The 18,883-nt window shown below is 45.2% G+C and overlaps 1 protein-coding gene across 1 annotated transcript; it reads right to left on the minus strand.

Moving 5' to 3' along the window:
• Positions 1 to 3,068: 3,068 nt before the first annotated feature.
• Positions 3,069 to 18,820, minus strand: LOC116938535 (keratin, type II cytoskeletal 8-like). The gene is made up of 9 exons (XM_032945719.2): positions 14,128 to 18,820; positions 9,165 to 9,379; positions 7,768 to 7,828; positions 7,546 to 7,641; positions 7,236 to 7,400; positions 6,551 to 6,676; positions 5,873 to 6,093; positions 5,183 to 5,250; positions 3,069 to 4,188 (listed from the first exon to the last, which is right to left on the minus strand). The coding sequence occupies exons 1-9, from the start codon at positions 14,422 to 14,424 to the stop codon at positions 4,010 to 4,012; spliced, it is 1,428 nt and encodes a 475-aa protein (XP_032801610.1). The 5' UTR covers positions 14,425 to 18,820; the 3' UTR covers positions 3,069 to 4,009.
• Between the last annotated feature and the right edge of the window lie 63 nt (positions 18,821 to 18,883).

An 18,883-nucleotide genomic window follows, 5' to 3' on the forward strand; every position in this document is an offset into this window, starting at 1 on the left:
TCCCTGCACACTCCCTCCTCGTGGTTTATTCGCTACCTCCTCCTCCTCCTCCACGCATCGCCCCACAGGGTTTCCTCATGTCTCGCACTCCCTCTCAGCCCACGCGTGTGTGGTTGTTTGCCCGCAGGGAGAGACACAGGGAGCGGCCATGGTACGTGGTCATGGTGTGTCTCGATCGGCGTATCTTGGCCACAGTTTATTAAACATTAAGGTAGCCACTGCGGTGTCTGCTGGCCCATTGGGATGCCCTAAAGCAGAACTAATTCCCGGGGTCCCCTTTTAAAATTAGAACCTCGCAGTGAGACTATAGAAGAGCTGTACACAAGAGATAGAAATGTGTACAAAAGATATGAGACGTAACGAGGTTATGAAAGAGATACGGATGAGACATAAATGTAGTGATATGAGAGAGAGGTAGATGAAACATAGAGATACAGCGAGATGAGAAAAGTGAGCTGCAGAAAATATAGAGATGAGAGAGATTAATGAAGATGTTAATTGGAGCTGTTTTGGGCGCATTCCTATTTTATCATGATACCAGGGCCCCTTGAGGTGGTTCGGGGCCTTTTGCTATTTTGTAGTTTGTGTCTGCCTAGTGCCACCACTAGGTTGACATCTCCACCGATAAGTATGGTTGACTACGTACGGTGCGAAAGAAGTTCAACATACATACATACGACCCTCCAGACTCAAACCTGTGACACTTTCCCGCACTTTGAAGTGGAACGTGCCCAAGGAAATGTCTTTAACGCAAGCGCGCCACGTCTAATCCCTAACAGCTGCCAGACATACAACGGGTGGCATTTACCTCTTCGAGTGTTATAAAAAATTTACAAAATATATTGTTTATACGCCACAAGGTCGTAAACAAAGCATAATAGGTGTGTGTGTATACATAGCGTGGTGTCGTTGCCCGAGGACCATTCGAGTTTTTTGTCTGTTGAATATTGAACACGCAGGCAACTTTGATGTCCCCCCATAGTGGAACTCCTCGTGGGGCCAATGTTATGGCTTCATTGTGCGTGCATTAAAATGGTCCTGGCAGGACATGTCGCTGGAGGATGCGATGGGCAGCCATCGAGACTCACGACAACTTCGTGGCAGCTGAAGGAAAAAATGAACACACCCGAGAGGATGCCCACCGCGGAGATGGAGTGATGAAATCAGCTCACGTGCACGATGTCAGATGGGTTGTTGCATTGCGGAACAGCGAGGGATTGGCAACGGCTCGGGCAGGCTTTCATCCAGCAGTGGATTGATCGTGGCCGCTGCTAGTTCCGTTCAGTTTATTTTGAAGTACCCTGTGAGCCAAGAAGCTCTTAAATTGTGGTTTCAACAACAAAAACAGCGCTTCTCCGACAAACGAAACAAGTCACAGTAAAATGCAGCAATAATAAACAATAACAGATAGGATTTTTTTTTTATTGCAAATCATAATCGCAATATAACATGTTTAAAGAAAAATTAAGTTAAATATAGATTATCATCAAATACCACGCTGTATCTAGAAAAATACTCATTTAAATTTGCTATAGTAATTATAAAGCAGATACAGCATCAAACACGGTGGCATTATAGTGATGAGGTCCTGAAGTATTGTAATAAACTGTCGTTTACTAGATCAATAGCTGTGGTAGTCAAAGTAAAACTTCATCTCGAAATGTTTTCAGAATAGGCTATGAAACCTATTTTTTTCATAATTTTTATACTGGTGAAAAGGTCCCATAGATACATGCTTTAAGGTTCTTATAATTAACATTTTGGACGAAATTAGCTTCAATTTGACGCGTCACAATTGTTTAAATGAAACACTCTAACGCTTGGAGATGTGTTACTTTCAGAGACGTAACTGCAGTTATTCAGATGGACGAGTCCATCTATGTTCGGAAAAGAGGAGGCGAAAATAATGGATGCTGTCTGAAAGCCACCATAAGCGTGAACAATCAATTAAGACCCGAAATAGTTTATCAAATCCTTCCAATAATTGCTAAGCCGGAATCCATCTTCTAAGTTGAAATTGTCTCTGTGTTTGTATATGTGGATAGCCTCATGAACGAATCTCTCATGGTAGCCAGATGGCTTGCAAAGAACCTCTGTCTTGGAGAAGTCAATGTCATGTGAGGCTACTGAATGATAACCATGATCTGCCACGGCCGAGGTGTTGGTCTTACCGTGTTTAAGGTCTGCTTTGTGTTCACGAATACGGTCCGAGACATGTCGTTTGGTTTCTCCAATGTAACTACTACCACAGAAGCAACTTAGTTTGTAGACACCAGGGTACTGTATGTAAAAGATGTGATTCCGGACATACATCGTTCATGAGGCTATCCACATATACATATACAAACACAGAGACAATTTCAACCGAGAAGATGGATTCTGGCTTAGCAATCATTGGAAGGATTAGATAAACCATTTCGGGTCTTAATTGATTGTTCACGCTTACGGTGGCTTTCAGACCACATCCATTATTTTTCGTCTCCCCCCTCCTCTTTTTCGAACATAGATGGACTCGTCCATCTGAACAAACTGTCAAATCGCTCTCCGTGGTGCTAACGTTAAAAATAACCGCCACTTTTTTCAAATGTTATTGCTGTGGGTTTCACACCTGATGATGATTGCTTGTGTTGCAGTCGAAACGTCGTGAGAATTTTATTGTTTTATATTTTTATTATTTTATTGTTTCCCTTCTAAGTGACTTTACCGAAGAATATGAATCCCGTAGTCACGAAAGCTTTAAATCAAAATGTAACTGCAGTTATGCATATCATCATCGCAAGCCATGATCAAACCACTGCAGGGTGAAGGCCACTTCAAGCCGCCACCATTCCTTACAGTCCCGCGATGCAACTCCTCGTTCATGTGGTGGTCATCATTGCACGCTCGTTACACGCTCATCACCGGCCCAGTATAATCGTAACAAATGTCACAATAACCCGAGAGCTTTGCGATGCCTCTCGAGTTGTCTTGTGAAAGTCTGCCGGTCTCGCACTCGTCTCATCTCACAGGTGATCAATTTTGCAATGTTTAGATGTAACCCCCCCAAAAAAGCACAGTGGAAGCACACCGTCGTTATAACGTAAACTTTATATTGCAAGCGTTTCGACTTCCAAATGCAGATAGGCACACAATTGACAGGAAAAGATAAACACATGTAAAGTGAGAATTTTATTGTGTTATTTTATTAATTTATTCTCATTCTACGTGACTTTACCGAAAGAACCAAAGAACATGTAAATGGGATTGTCCTAATATAATGAAAATACATTACATTCACCCGAAACAAAGTAAATATATGTACACTACAAAACGATACAGTTGATTGTACTTCACTTGTAAAAACATACTTTACTGAAACATTTATATCAGTTGCGTTGCAAGAACGCACTTGCCGAGATAATGCGTGCATTATATCGCTCACTCTCCCTCGATATGAGGGTGTCATTAAACATAAAGGGGCAGCCCTGCAATTGCTTGCTCGCAACAACTGCTGTCAGATGGGTTTCCACGAAAAAGGGAGCTCTCGAGAGCCGTGATCAATTAGAAGGTATTCGTCCCTTTCTTCCAAGCTGGCCACACTTCAACCCCAGCACACGCGACCGACCGATCGACTCATTGAAGGACTGTGTGTGTTGTCTTGGTTCGGTCTGGGACTGTTTTTGCTGTTGCTTTGCTGCCTTTCCCAAGCTTGGGAATTGGTGCACATAGGCAATTTGAACTTCATATACTTGATCTATTTTACTTTTTTTTGTGATTTATTTTGCACTCCGATCGTTTCGTCTATTGTTTGTTGCTGTAGCTTTCTGACTGGGCATTTGTGAAAAAGAGCTTCATAGCTTATCGGATTTCTCGAGGATAAATACAGATCCAGATTCTCATTATGACTGTGGTGCCCATTTATACTGCTGGGTGGACAGAGGTTCAACTAAATTTGGCAAAAAAAAATTAAACTTCCGCGCCGGGAGAAGGAACTGTCGACCTCAGAAATGTAAGTCCACTTTGCTAACTGTCACACAACAGCAGCGTCCCCTGGAAAGTCAATAACCTCATGGATGAACTCTGAACTTTCGTAAAGAATTCGACCATTCCTGGTCTCGGTGGTTCTGATCTCCACTGTTTTGTTGGGAGGCTTGTACAAGTTAATCGCCTTGTCGAAATTCGTCGTGGCATGGGAACTGCCGTGGTGACCTGATGTGAAGAGGACAAACGCGAGTTTGAATACAGTTGTACGATACAACTCGAAAGCAGAAGTTCAATTTCGCAGTTTGCGATTGTATTGTTTAGTATAGCTCTGAGAAATATATTTCTTGGCAAGAAAAACCACAGAGAGCGATCTGACTTATGTGTCACACGCAACACACATTCACTATGTGCTGATTTCATCCAAATTCCCTCCACTTTCAAGAGGCAACTAACAGCACATCTGTTCTGATGAGCGTACAAAAGTGACTCTGGGTCTGTCCCAGTTGTGATCGAATATTAATTTGTTTGTGTCAGACGATCTGTGCGTGTTACAAATTGTTTCATTATTTTTACTTCTGCACACATGAATGCGCAGGTCACATCTTTTAATAATATTAATGTGGGATTAAGTGAGCATAAACTTATTACCAAATCCCCTGCAATGCACCGATCCTGTCAGATATCGAAAGCTAAGCAGGTTGAGCCTGCATAGACCACCATTCACAAACAGGTTGTTATAAGCTGCAGGTCAACATGTTGGGCAGTGGAAAACAAATCCATTGTTGTACTCTACTCCTATGTACCCGCGTCTATGCTCCTCACCTTTAACTACTTGCACTGATCAGAGTGGTTAATTAGGTGAACCCCCAAGGCCCGCACAGCATACGGAGGCCCTGACCCATGCGGCGGATTGAAAAAACGGCAATACCAGTACACATGTCCAAGTGAGCATATGCCTATTCGAGTATTTAGCTGCTATAAATTTCCACGTGATAAATCACTTCTTTTAGCTATCGTTTGTGGCCAGGTTGCGTCTATATAGCTAAGTAGGCCTTACCTAATAAAATACCAAAAAAACGGTTAAATTGTTGTTAAGTTTTAATAGAGCACGTCTATTAAAACATGAAAGGTTCAGCTTCGAGACGTGCCAAGCAGTGCCGCCCCTGTTTGCTTGAGCAATTAAATCAGGACCCGCCCTTCTTCTTCTTCTCCTCCTCACCTTTGTTGACAAGGTCACTCCCAAAGCCGAGGCTGAAATGCTGCTTCTGCGATGTGACACACCCGAGTCTGTAAAATGAACGAGTTTCAAATAGTTACAACAGACTTCAATTATAAAAGCATATCAACTAAACTAGGCAATTAACTAAACAATTTTATTTACCGCTTTTTTATTTTCAATGGAGACCTAGACACACATTATAGTTTATCGAAGTGGCTTATATTATCACACATGTGACTTTATAGTAGCAGCCAAATAGTCTAAATGCATGTTTCTAAATGTGGAGGGCAAAACCGGAGGACTTGGAGAAAAATCGACCTCAGGGAGAGAAATCGTGCGAACTCCAACTATACATGCATCGTCAGGGCTGGGATTGAACCCACAACTTCATGTGTACCAGGCAACGAAAAGAACATCTCGACACAGCTGTCTGAATGTGACCGCAGGATAGCCAAGATACCCGACAATGGGCATAGGAAAAACTATGGCAATTTTGCGTGCTTGGAAAATTTGAGTATTTTGTTTAGGCTATTATCGGAGCGGTGTGGGCGAGGAATAGGAGGGAACGGGGCAGAGCAAATGAGAAATTGGCTGTGCCTGCAGTTGCACTGCCTGTGCACTCGACAGCTACACGACAAGGTTGTTGGTCAGCAGGGAGGCGCCGGATGTACAAGATGCTGAGGCATCCACCTGGATTCCTCTCCCTCAAGCAGCCTGCCGTAGGTGGCGATCTCGATGTCCAGAGCCAGCTTGACGTTCATGAGCTCCTGGTACTCGCGCACGCGCTGCACCTTCTGCTGCTTGTCCTTGTGCAGCTCCTCCTCCAGGCGGGCGATTCTCTCCTTCGCCTCGCAGACGCTGAGCCCGCCTCGATCCACGGCCCCTGCGATGGCAGCCTGCAGGCTGGCGCGCTGGTGTATTCACAAACCGGAGTCACAGGACCGCTCGGCATCGTGGTCAAGCAGGTGGTGGGTGGTGCTCACCCTCTGCTTAGCCTCTGCTCAAATTAGGGAGTGCAATGAGGGTGAGCACCTCCAACAAACAAAATAAGCAGACCCCTGTGGCTCCACATTAAAAAAAAAATATATTCCATCGGCTTACTGGATTTGCAGGCCAACATATTGAGCAGCATTTGTTAATCAAGTAAATATCTAGATTGGTTTTGACCTGCTAGGTCTCATCAGTAAAATCAGCGTCATCAAAATCAAATGCTGTGAGAATATTAGACGTTATTGGCAAGAGTGTTCCATGTAAAATATGGGACCCTGTTGAATGCTAAAATCAATACCTTGACACAAAATAAATTCCGTGTCTGCACATATGAAAACAATATTCTGTGGCTCAAATAGAAGTGCAGGCAGCTCGTACCTGCTTCTTCAGAGCGTCGCTTTCACCTCTCACGCGCTGGATCTGACGGTGCAGATTGTTCATTTCGTTCCTGTTGCTGCGGATCTCCTGGTCGGTCGGATCGGCCGAGAGGCTGAGAAGGTCGTACTATAAAACAAGCAAGCAGCTCGTGTCTGCGCCGTCTCGACGCATTCTGCCAATCAATCGAGCAGAAACCTCCTGAAAAAGTCTTGAGACTCGATGACATATTTTATAAGCAATAACAAACACTTATTATAATAAAAATATACTTTTTTTACCATTTCATCACTTCATCTGACTAAGCATTAAAGAACAGCTGACACCACCTCGGATTAGTTTTTTAAATCTAATTTCAATCAAAGCAAATCGTTTGGGTTTGATGCAGTTTCAACACCAGCAGGCTTTGTAAAATTCAATCAAATCTGCAGAGCACAGACACAATTAATAATGATGATTGAGTATGAATGTGGCGAAAAGTAATTTATTGCAATGTATTGGTCAGGGTGGCGTGATGGGAGGGTATGCCGATGTGAAATAAAAAAAAGTCTTGACACTTGACATTCTGCTTGGGAGACGCTTCTCAGTGATCGTGGCAGATGGACTAAGGCAGATAAGTGGGCGGTGTCGCTGCCTCGCCGAAATCCTCTTTCACGTCCGTGGCTTCTGCTGCTGCCGATGTGTTTACCTTCTTCCTGTAGAATTCATTGGCTTCGGCCTGGCTCTTGGCAGCAATCAATTCGTACTGAGCGTGGACATCAGAGATCATCCCTTGCACGTCAATGCTGCGGCTAGTGTCCACCCCCGCAGACACCAAGGTGTCCTTGATTTGCGTCTCCAGGTCACGCAGCTCCTAAAATGGAGAGTGGGGATCGCGTTCAGGGCACTGGCGTGGGACTGCGGTAAAACCCGGCCTGACTGAGTACCGTGTTCTAATATTACACACCGTGAATGGAAAAAAAAACATATATGGGTGCGGCCAGGTAATTGGTCCTGACCTTTTCAAAAATTCCTCTGAGAAAGTTGATCTCATCTTTCAGTCCTTCCAGTCTAGCCTCCAGCTCAGCTTTCACTAAGCAAGAGTCGTCGAAATCCTGCCAAAGACGACAGACATTGTTGGTTGAGTTTATTGGAATAATTCTGCGATTGTGCTTTCGGCCAATCGCAGAATTATTGTGTTTAGAGGATGAACATCTCAGCAGAAATGTTATAAACATCACCTGTTTCACCGCAACAAACTCGTTCTCTGCCTTGTTGCGGATCGATTTGTCTTCCTCGTACCTAAAAGAACAGAAACATAATTTATACGTGGAACTCAACTTTTAAAATGTTAAAGGTTTACACTGTATGTGATAGTGTGACATTAGTGCTACCGTTGGCATAGTAGGGGGCACAGATGGTGCATCGGCCAGTCATCTCAGTCAGTCAACCCATGGCACCTGGGTTTGTCCCGTGACCTCCTGCCAGTGGGCTGTCGACACTTTACGTGGCCTTAAAGTGCACATAGCCTGGCACGAGCGCCGTGGAGACGTCACCGCCACTTGTGGCGAATGGCGGTTGTTGTTGTTAATGCTACACTGGGGAGCGGTAGCGTAGTGGCTACCGTGGTCGAAATAACCCTCACAGCCTGCACCGTGTGGGGAGACAAACGTCCAGTCGTGAGTTGACCCACGGGCTCTATGTACGTGTGCAATGGTGGCACAAGGCATTCATCGAACTATGCAAACACTTAAGTCCCCGAGTAACTCAAGGGGCCCCATGTGCATGGAGAATAGGGGTGCATAAAATATCAGCTAAATTTTAAATAATTACACGCAGAATAAAAGTTAAATAAGATAAAGTGCATGAATCGTTCACGTCCCTATCCTGTCTGTCTCTCCTTAATCTCACTCTAATATTTGTATCGTCTACATCCAGTAGCATAACTCGGGTGGGGGCAAGGGATGGCTCTTGACAACCACCATGAGGGTATGTTTTCAACACATTGGGGCCCCACCTTCTGATTGCCGCATCCCCCGAGCTGATGATCGAGTTACGCCACTGTCTTCATCCCTTTAATTTCACTACATCTCTGTCTCATCTGTATCGCTCCAATCTCACTCCACATTGATCTTTTATCCGCATTTCTCTCATCTCGCTACATCTCTCTCTCTCTTATCTATACATCTCATTCTATTGCAATTTCATTCGGAGGTTATGAATAAAATGGCCTTCAAAAATAATTTCCGTTTAAGATCCCCAATGTGCCAGACAAACAAAGACAAAGATCCCCCGTATAGCCTGTAACAAACTGTTGGGGCAAGTGCTGCTAGCGAGCAGCTATGAAGGCCGGTATGGCACAGGAGGCGGTGGGTGGCCAGCAAGACGCCCGACCGCATTTGTTTCCCCAGTGGCAATGTTTACAAATCGCACCAGGACCTCATTTCAGGTTGAATCGACATAGGGGAGGCCCAGGACCAGTTCAGATAATCGTCGCTGGTGTTGACCGTGAGCAGGAATTCAACTCGGGTCGCCGGGTTCGTAGCGCGGCGCGCTAACCGCTACACTACTTGCTCCCCTAACGGGGCTAGGCGCATCGCTGTACACATCCCTGCACATCCGCCGCGTCGACGCGCACTTGTTCTTGAAGTCCTCGACGAGGCCCTGCGTGAGCCGCAGCTCTCCCTGCCGCCGCTGTTTGTCGCGCTCCAGAGTGTCGAGCTGCCGCTGGAGACCGTGGATCTGGCTCTGGAAGAACACGCTCGCCTCAACCTTGGAGCCCCTGGCTCCACGATCCTGCAGGAGCAGCCACTGCACCTCCAGCACTTTGTTCTGCTGCTCCAGGATGCCCACCTGTGGTGGGAGACACAATGGAAAAGAGGATACTAAGGGGACAGGGTGGGGTACGAATTTATGGCCCACAGCCAGGGCCGCTTAAGAAGGTTTTTGAAGTCCGAGGGCGAATTGCCAGATGAGGCCACTTCTGAGGCCTCCTCAGCCTTTTCTGAGCAACCCCCAACTCGCCCACGCCCTGGATCTGTAACCCATAACACACTGTTTCACCTCGCCCCTTCTCTACAGTCCTGGACCCTCTCACATTAGGGCTACCAGGGGCAGGTAACTAACTTGCGGCCCAGCCTCTATTATGAAAATATGTTTTATATTTAGCTACAAAGCTATAGCCAGAGAATAGAATGCATTTTACAGGACATTTACGAAGAGATGGAGCAACGAAATCGGTTCGTGTGCAGGTACTGTGTGGTTTGTTGCATCGTGAGACCCCAAGAGGTGGAGGCGTCTTGATGGAGGCCTTTATCCAGCAGTGGATTCACCATTCCTGCTGCTGATGATGATGATGAGCTTGGAACGCTCCACTGAGTCGAAATCCTAATTTTCTCAAGGGCCTTAATTCGAATGTTTGGCCGGTTTATGTATGCACCTGGGAGGAAACTGAAGCGCAAAGAGAAAACTCCGGAAAAAGGAGGCGCTGACACTCAAAACTCGACACAGGCTGAGAAACCTACTTGCTGCACTGCTCCATACAGGCGATTGGCTGCAAATGCAGATGGGTGTCTCCCGCGCGACACGTGATCACCCACTTCAAAGTGAGTGGATTATAGGCGGGTGCATAATAACCACATCCAATATTTATTTTAAATTCACGTGAAGGGACTCGTCAGTCATAAAGTGTTTCTTTAATATTCTTTAAATATTTAATATTTACCACTGGTAAAAAGTGCAGCACAAGATGGGCAATTGCCCAAATTATGGTTTCCAGGACTGCATCTCCGACAGGAAAACAAGTTGAGTCACAGATTACTTTCATGATTATAGACTCTCAAGTCGGCACGACAACGTCCAGTTATGCTCTACTGAAAGCCCCTCTGTTGTTTTAATACTCAGTAAAACTGACCTCAAAGGGAAAGGGTATACAGTGCAGTATGTGATAGTTAACATTTTGGGAAACGGCCCTACTTCATAGCAGAGAAATGAGGGTCTTCAAAGCCAGACTTCATGGTAGAGAGATGAAGATCACTCTGCTATGAAGAAGGGCCATTTCCCGATACATCGCCAATCATATGTTTCCTCTTAATGAAGTATTATTGATTTGAAGCTTTCGTGACTGCAGGAATCCATATTCTTTGGTTATTTCGGTGACTTTACCGAAATAACCAAAGAGTATGGATTATTGAGGTTAATGTTGAATTCGTACTATTTGTATTTGTGCACAACTTTTTTCTTTAATAAGACATCGTGGAGATGGGAGTGGAGGCTCCAGGGACTTAACACCCACATGTCGCGCATAGCTCAAGTAGTCATAAAGGACTTTTTAAAACGTCCTTGTCAGCTCGAAAGCGACAATGGCATGCGTGCCAAATGAAAACCGGCATTCACACATTCCATGCATCGCCACCGGTCCTCAGGACCCCTCGAACTGCCCCCAGGTGACTGAGCTCTGAGGGGTGGGGTGGGTATAGACCGTGTACCTGTATAGAGAGCCCTTCTCTCCATCCACGGCCAGATGAGGAACTCCCAATGCTGCGTGGCTCGGTGGGGTGGGGGTCATTTGAACATCCTTTATCACACTGGTGAGAGTGGGGCTACACAACAGTTGTGTTAAGATGTTAAAACACCAAACTTAAACCTTTTTACAAGGAATCATGTTTGCACTAACCACAATGCTTGTGGTCAGAATGCAAACACCAATCAATTTCAAAGACAATGCATATATTATGAGAGTATGCTTTTTTGTTTGCATTTTGACCACAAGCATTGTGGTTAATGCAGACATGATTCCTTGTAAAAGGTCTCAGTTTGGTGTTTTAACATCTTAACACCTGTTTTGTTGCCAGAAAAAAGGGGAAAAACCTATGATCATATTTTGGTACTGGCAAAGGAGGTCCCATGATGAGTGTGGGGTTGTTGTTTTTTTCTATTTGGAACATAGATGCTGCAATGCCATCTGCTGCTCACATTATAAACCCGCAGCAGCCTAGAACACCCTTTTGATACACGGTGGCCAGCCATCTAAGGACTATACAAACTCTACTTAGCTCTCGAGCTGGGGCGCATTGACAGTGATTTGGTCATCGGCAGGTGTCACGTAGTTCGCTGGAATGTATCGACTGCAGTTCTGTTCGGCCCACATTGCCGTTGTTCTGGGATCCCTTACGTGTCAGGTAATTATGGCATTCATCGGCAAAAGACGAATTTAAGGCATGGCACTTTTTTTTTGTACTGACAAAGTTTTTTAGAACCCCAAAAAGTCAAAAATAAAATTACGTAATTTTGCAAGGATGTACCGTTTCCTGTTAATATCCCCATTTCATCCATGCACCGTTGTACGAACAAAAGCACAACGTTGTCACACAAGACTGCACATCAGTATGTCTACTGGCTATTGTGGTGGGACTCAGTGTGAATCTCGGTGAGCAGTGGTAAGATGTTAAAGTGTAATAATATAAGGAACGTTTCAGTGAATAAACGAATTTAATGCAATTCATACAATCGTGATACGTGCATACAGTGAAGGAAAAACGTATTTGATCCCCTGCTGATTTTATACGTTTGCCCACTGACAGATAAATGATAAGTCTATAATTTTAATGGTAGGTGTATTTGAACAGTGAGAGACAGAATAACAACAAAAAAATCCAGAAAAACGCATGTCAAAAATGTTATAAATTTATTTTCATTTTAATGAGGGAAATAAGTATTTGACCCCGCTGCAAAACATGACTTAGTACTTGGTGGCAAAGCCCTTGTTGGCAGTCTTAGAGGTCAGACGTTTCTTGTAGTTGGCCACCAGGTTTGCACACATCTCAGGAGGGATTTTGTCCCACTCCTCTTTGCAGATCTTCTCCAAGTCATTAAGGTTTCGAGGCTGACTTTTAGCAACTCGAACCTTCAGCTCCCTCCACAGATTTTCTATGGAATTAAGGTCTGGAGACTGTATAATCTTAGCTCTTTCGGTAAAGTCACGTTGAAGGGGAACAATAAAATAATAAAATATATATCAAACATAAAATAAAATATATATAAAACATTTTATTATTTTATTGTTCCCCTTCAACGTGACTTTACCGAAAGAGCTAAGAATATGAATTATTGCAGTCACGAAAGCTTTAAATCCAAAGTCTGGAGACTGGCTAGGCCACTCCAGGACCTTAATGTGCTTCTTCTTGAACCACTCCTTTGTTGCCTTGGCCGTGTGTTTTAGGTCATTGTCATGCTGGAAGGAGGTTCTCACCCAAGATTTGACGGTACATGGCCCCGTCCATCGTCCCTTTGATGCGGTGAAGTTGTCCTGTCCCCTTAGCAGAAAACACCCCCAAAGCATAATGTTTCCACCTCCATGTTTGACGGTGCAGAGGGGTCAAATACTTATTTCTCTCATTAAAATGCAAATCAATTTCTAACATTTTTGACATGCGTTTTTCTGGATTTTGTTGTTGTTATTCTGTCTCTCACTGTTCAAATAAACCTACCATTAAAATTATAGACTGATCAGTGGGCAAACGTACAAAATCAGCAGGGGATCAAATGCTTTTTTCCCTCACTGTACGTCTCATATCTTTTGTATCGGTGGAGATGTCTATAAAATAATAATGCATCATAATGCATGTCATAATATAGAGCCGTGTGTCAATCCACTTCTGGATGAAGACTGGCGCCCCCATGTAATGTCAGTCATGGGGGCTATGTGACCATACTTCACCACACTGGTCAGCACGGGTTGATAAAGCAGGGAGCCCAGGACCGATTCAGATAACCCTCGCTAGCGATGTTAGCCATGGAATGGAATCGAACTCAGGTGGGAGGGTTCACAGCACATTTTGCTAACTAACCACTGTGCCACTTCTAAAACGATACGGTTAGCTATGCGGTCTACACTTAACATGTGCGGTGGATAATTACACTGCATTTATATGCGCACAGTACTTCATGTGTGCAGTGCGCGCACCTAGGTAAATATGAAAAAGAATACTGCAGGCAAGTTCCGGGCCAGTGATAGCCAGACATTGGCCGAATGACATGAACATCAGTCGGTTACTAATGACACTCGAATAACGGTGTCACTGAGCACAAAGCAGTAGTGGCAGAGTGTGCCGGATTATCCTCGGAGCAAAAGTAGCAATGCTACGGGCCCCGCACTTTTTAATCCCGGTTCAGTGATTCTGCACTTGCTCTATTACTACAGTACTATACTGCCTTCAACTTTTACGACCGACTGGGCGTTTAAGGTTAGCGATTTGTTCCATTATCTGGCTGCATAACAAATGAAAAAAATACAATTACTTTATTGTGCAAGTAAAACATTTGTTTTAATATGTATTTTTAAATGTATTTAGGGCCCCTTTATAACATATGCTACAGACCCCGCACGAGCTGTCCGCTACTACCACCTCCCTTGCTGGTTCCGCCACAAATCCATCACACCCCCCCCATTCCCCCCGCAAACCCCCACCCCCAAATCATCATCCGATTATAAAACCATTAAAATAATTTAATGCCTCCCAATCGAACTCAACAGATCGTCACATTCAGCGCAGTGCGCTAACCAATGTACCACCGCTCCCCCCACCACCCCCCACCGACACCTTCTCGATGAATCTGACGAAGCGGTCGTTGACCTTCTTGATCTGCTCCTTCTCCTGGAAGCGCACGGGCAGCACCCCGCGGTCGATCCCCGGTGGCGGGGCCGGAGGGACCCCCCACGAGCGCACCCGGGAGGTCCCTCCGTGGGGCACGAAGGCGACCGGGGTGCGGGGCCCCTGCAGGGAGGGACACCAGCCGCCACCCGCGCCGTACGAGCGATTGACGAGGCACCTCCTGCGCTGGTGCTGGCTGTGGCTTGACCCGATGTGCTGGACGTAGCTGGCGCTTAGCGAGCTCATGGCTTTAACGCTTCGCCTGCTCCGCGAACGACTTGCGTCGTGTGCGGGGCTCTTGGATGAATCGTAAAACAGAGATAACTGGTCAGAGAACGCGCGCGTTTGCAATGTGCTGCGTGCGATGAGCGGCACGCGTGGTCAAAGTCCCCGAGGCGAGACGACCAGGCTCCCGTAGCCCGCGGGGCTTGTTGCTTATATAGCCCGGCGATGACCTGCGCGCTCGCACGCGTCACCTGGACACACGGAGAACCACGCGCAATTGGCTCCCGCCTGGGACTCCACCGCGTGATGGACAGGCAGTGATGATGGTGGTGATGGTGATGATGTGGGGAGCGGTGGTGATGATGATGTGGAGAGCGGTGGTGATGATGACGATGATGGGAACGGTGTTGATGATGATGATGATGTGGGGAGCGGTGGTGTAACGGTTAGCGTGCCGCGCTCCAAACCCGGCGACTCGAGTTCGCTTCCCGCTCACGGCCGAGCATCACCGGTGACGATTATGGTGAACCGGTCCTGGGCTTCCCCCCGAGGTCGTCTCAGCCTCAAATGAGTACCGGTGTGTAAACATCGCCTCTGGGGAGACAAAGGCGGTCGGGAGTGGTGCTGGACACCACACCCATTCGTGTGCCGTGCCGGTCTTCATAGGTGCTCGCTAACAGCACTTGCCCCAACAGTGTGTTAAGGCTACACGGGGGGTTGTTTATATTTTAGTGGTGGTGGTGATGACATCCTCACCGCAGGCGGAATAACATCCTCCCCGAGCGGAACGTGCGTGCCCTGAAGTTAAATCACAAATACATCACTCGATGTACGATTACACACGTCAGGTGTCGGACGACATGCAGACGCAGACAAATACACACAGATATAGCATTATTATAGATATACTGTAGGTATAAACAAGTAACGGAAACATACTGACAAACAGAGATGCGCATAAAATGTACGGATATACGAAAAAACACGCATATACACATACATACACATATATACAGATACGCGTATACACAGACACACAAGCATATACATACATATACAGACACCTACACAGACACACCTAAACACATGGACGCAGACAAATACACAACAAATATATACACACAGACACACAACAACCGCCATTCGCCACGAAAGTGGCGATGATGTAAGTGCGGCACTCGTGCCAGGCCAGGTGCACCTTGAGGCCGAGTGAAGTGTCGAAGGCTCGCTGGCAGAAGATCATGGGAGAGACCCAGGTGCTATGGGTTGACTGAGATGATTGACAGCTGCACCACATGCGGCCCCCCACTATGCGAGCTTGCTGCGTTTTAGTCACCCGGCGCTCAGATTGTTGTTGTGAGCGTCGATCCTCCGCCCTCCGTTGTTGCTGGAAGGTGACTTTCTCCAACTGCACAGTAGCGTCAAAGTGCACCAAGTCTGGCACCGCCCAGCAGTGTTTTCGCGAGTCTCCTCCACAGAAGTCGATATTGAGACTTCTGGTACCACTCATTGGCAAGTCCAATTTGCTCCAAATCCTCTTGTACCGCACCAGCCCGTATCTTCTCTTTTCCCGTGCCGCCCCCTGGTTAAATGTATCTACCCAGTCGAACAGAACGTTGATTTGGCATGCAGTGTGGCTGGGGCATGCGGGCTACATCACCCAACCAACGCAAGCAGCCTTGCCTGCCGGAGGAGCTCACTTATAGGACTGTGTCCGGATTTTTACGGAATCTGTGAGATGCTCATACAATCCAGCCTGGTTAAACCCAGCATGAATCGTAAGGAGCCCCATCTGAATGTTCTTGCAAAATTGATTCACGTTTCACAAACACATATAAGTATGGAGACAATTACAAACTAATATATTCACGCACAAAAGTATAGACATACACTAACATAGGGACACGATTACATAAAATACACCCACACAAATATAGACAGACACACAAAAACACATACGCACGAATAGATAAAACCGAAAATACATACTGTGCGCAAACGCACAACACAGATACGCCCCTAAAATAGATACACATATCCTGTTTGGTATCAATAGACCGTTCGTTGGTGCAGGTACTGCTATCAGGAATCATGATTCTCGTCACTGCACAATAGGTTCGTGTACGGTAACAACCACGACGAATTCCCACAAACGTTTATATGACCAAATTCATCACTTTATGGACGTAATATCGTTTTAAAATTTTCGCTCTTCATGTTTTTCAAGAGTACAGTATTTTTGACAAATAATATGATTTGTTGATTGAGTGTTGGGCTAATCGTGACAGAGAGATTTAGGATGAAACACGCTTCTTGGGTCAAAGTTATCCAACCTTGAAACACCGCAAAAGTAAAATTTGGATTTAACTTCACGAATTATTGATGCATTCACTTACAGTCAATGACGCATCTATATCACTTTATAAACGCGTCGAAACAAGTTCAAACGATAATGGGCTGCCAACCTGTCCGTGATGAGATGTAATCTTCGAGAACAAAGTGATTGTGTCTCCGACTTGTCTGCCGCAAGGTAAGCCACTATCCCAGGAGATTGGTCATCCACCACCAGTCTGAGTCATTATTTGAAGTGGTGGAAAATCTATTCACGGCATTACATGTTCACATATAATCGTCTGACGCGTATTTTGTGATTTTCAAGATATACATTACAGTTGCCATACAAAAATATTTATGGTTTTGTGCTTGCGTGTTAAAATGCTCCCCCAGTAAGTTTTCAGTGTTGGTTTTCTAATCAAGGAATTGTCTAGCCATCTGAAAGTAGGATCAACCGAAATATTAATATTTAAAAAAAAATGCTACATGGATCATTTATAATTTGTATCCAAACGTAGTTCTGAAACGACTAAAATTACGAAATAAATGTTCACTTCATGGTTTGGGAGGGAGAACAGCAGGGTAGGGGAGATGGGGCTCAAAAGAAGGTTTAAAAACATTCGCACTGCCTGTAATCAGGTGACTCGTCAGATTTCAGCCACCCCTTGCTCTCTCCCCAAGACAATTGCGCCTCATACAAGTTCATTCCAGGGCTTATTTAAGGACATGGTCGGCTAAGGAATTTAGAGGCTATTTACTGTTGACATCGGCCAACATCTAGCCCGAGAAAGTGCGTACTGACCGACCAATGGATGGCCCTCAAAGTCGGTGCATTGCTATGGCCATAAATTTACCTCCATGTACGTCACATGCGAGAAGCTGAAAATTAGGGTAACCTGATCTAGCTAGCATGGCCTTGTATCTCACGAACATTTTACATGTCTGGTTAGATATAATTTCACAAAATTTCATCGTTCATTCAATTTATATTTACATTACGTATATGGTAATATATTAAATCCCAATGTTGAGGTCTGCTATCCCCGAGAGGATTTCGGGATCGAGTTCGTGTCACTCTGCTATTCCCCCTCCGTTGAAGCACAGGTTATTGATTTACTATATGGTCCATAGTTTGGATTGCATGGACAATCACACCATGGCTTGCCTTTAATTTCCATTTGTGAAGATGTGCACATTGACTTGTTGATGTCCTGATGCGGTTGATGTTACACCAGTGTCTTTGAAGAATGTCAAAGCCATGAAGTGCGATGTTTTGAGTCTCGAATTAGGTGTTAATTCTAGGCATCTGCGTTGTTCCACGCCGCTCGCCAGCATTCTTCAATGTCTGGGTGAGATTCTGGGATGTCGATAACATAATCCCAGAAGGGAGATTGGGACTTTGGCAGTGGCGAGGTATATACTTGAGGTTTTGGTTGATGGATAGGTTGTCGTTTGCAAAATAACGTGTAAACTCCCTTGAGATTGGCATGTCTCTGCAGATATTTGGTAGCAGAATGTTGAGCATAACAGGGAGTCATGGGATTGCTGTCCATATTCTGCTTAAAAAGCACATTGTATTATTTATACATCTATCAGTTTTGTGTACGGGCTCCCGTACCGGACTGGAGCACAACAATTTGATAGAGTATATCAAAGATAGGGCAAAAGCTCACAGCACAGCAGCTGAGGCACCCCAGGTCGTTCATGCAAGTTTCTGTAGTAGGGGCATTGATTTGGTATTTTCACAAATCTGTTTTGTGGGGCTTGAAGGTCAGCCTTCTATCCATGTATATGTTGAACTTCTTTCACACCGTATGTAGCCAACCGTACTAATTGGTGGGGTCATAGCGCACTGATGATAGTCCTTTAGACCTTGCTTGATGAAGGTGGCGAGGCCATGTTCAGGGTGGTAGATGGCAATCACAAGAGAATAACTATACTCTCTGCTTCTTTGGGTAAAGACTCAAGCGTCCAACGTCGTGTTTCTTTCATTATTTTTTCTACCTACGTGACTTTACCGAAAGAACCAGAGAGTATGGATTCCTGCAGTCATGAAAGCTTCAAATCAAGAGAATAACTATTTATCTTATAATCTACCATTCAAGTAAATGTTACTTTCCCTTAAGTTTAATGTCGCTGCCAAATA

This window comes from Petromyzon marinus, chromosome 4 (genome assembly GCF_048934315.1).
Source record: "Petromyzon marinus isolate PM22_M1 ecotype Great Lakes invasive population chromosome 4, UKy_Petmar_22M1.pri1.0, whole genome shotgun sequence".
Lineage (NCBI taxonomy): Eukaryota > Metazoa > Chordata > Hyperoartia > Petromyzontiformes > Petromyzontidae > Petromyzon > Petromyzon marinus.

Excerpts from the sequence above, each read along its gene's own strand:
- LOC116938535 (XM_032945719.2), bottom strand. The coding sequence starts at position 14,424 with ATGAGCTCGCTAAGCGCCAGCTACGTCCAGCACATCGGGTCAAGCCAC. Across the intron at positions 6,094-6,550 it reads GCGACGCTCTGAAGAAGCAG|CGCGCCAGCCTGCAGGCTGC; the intron begins GTACGAGCTGCC and ends TGAATACACCAG. Across the intron at positions 4,189-5,182 it reads GAGTGACCTTGTCAACAAAG|GTCACCACGGCAGTTCCCAT; the intron begins GTGAGGAGGAGA and ends TCTTCACATCAG.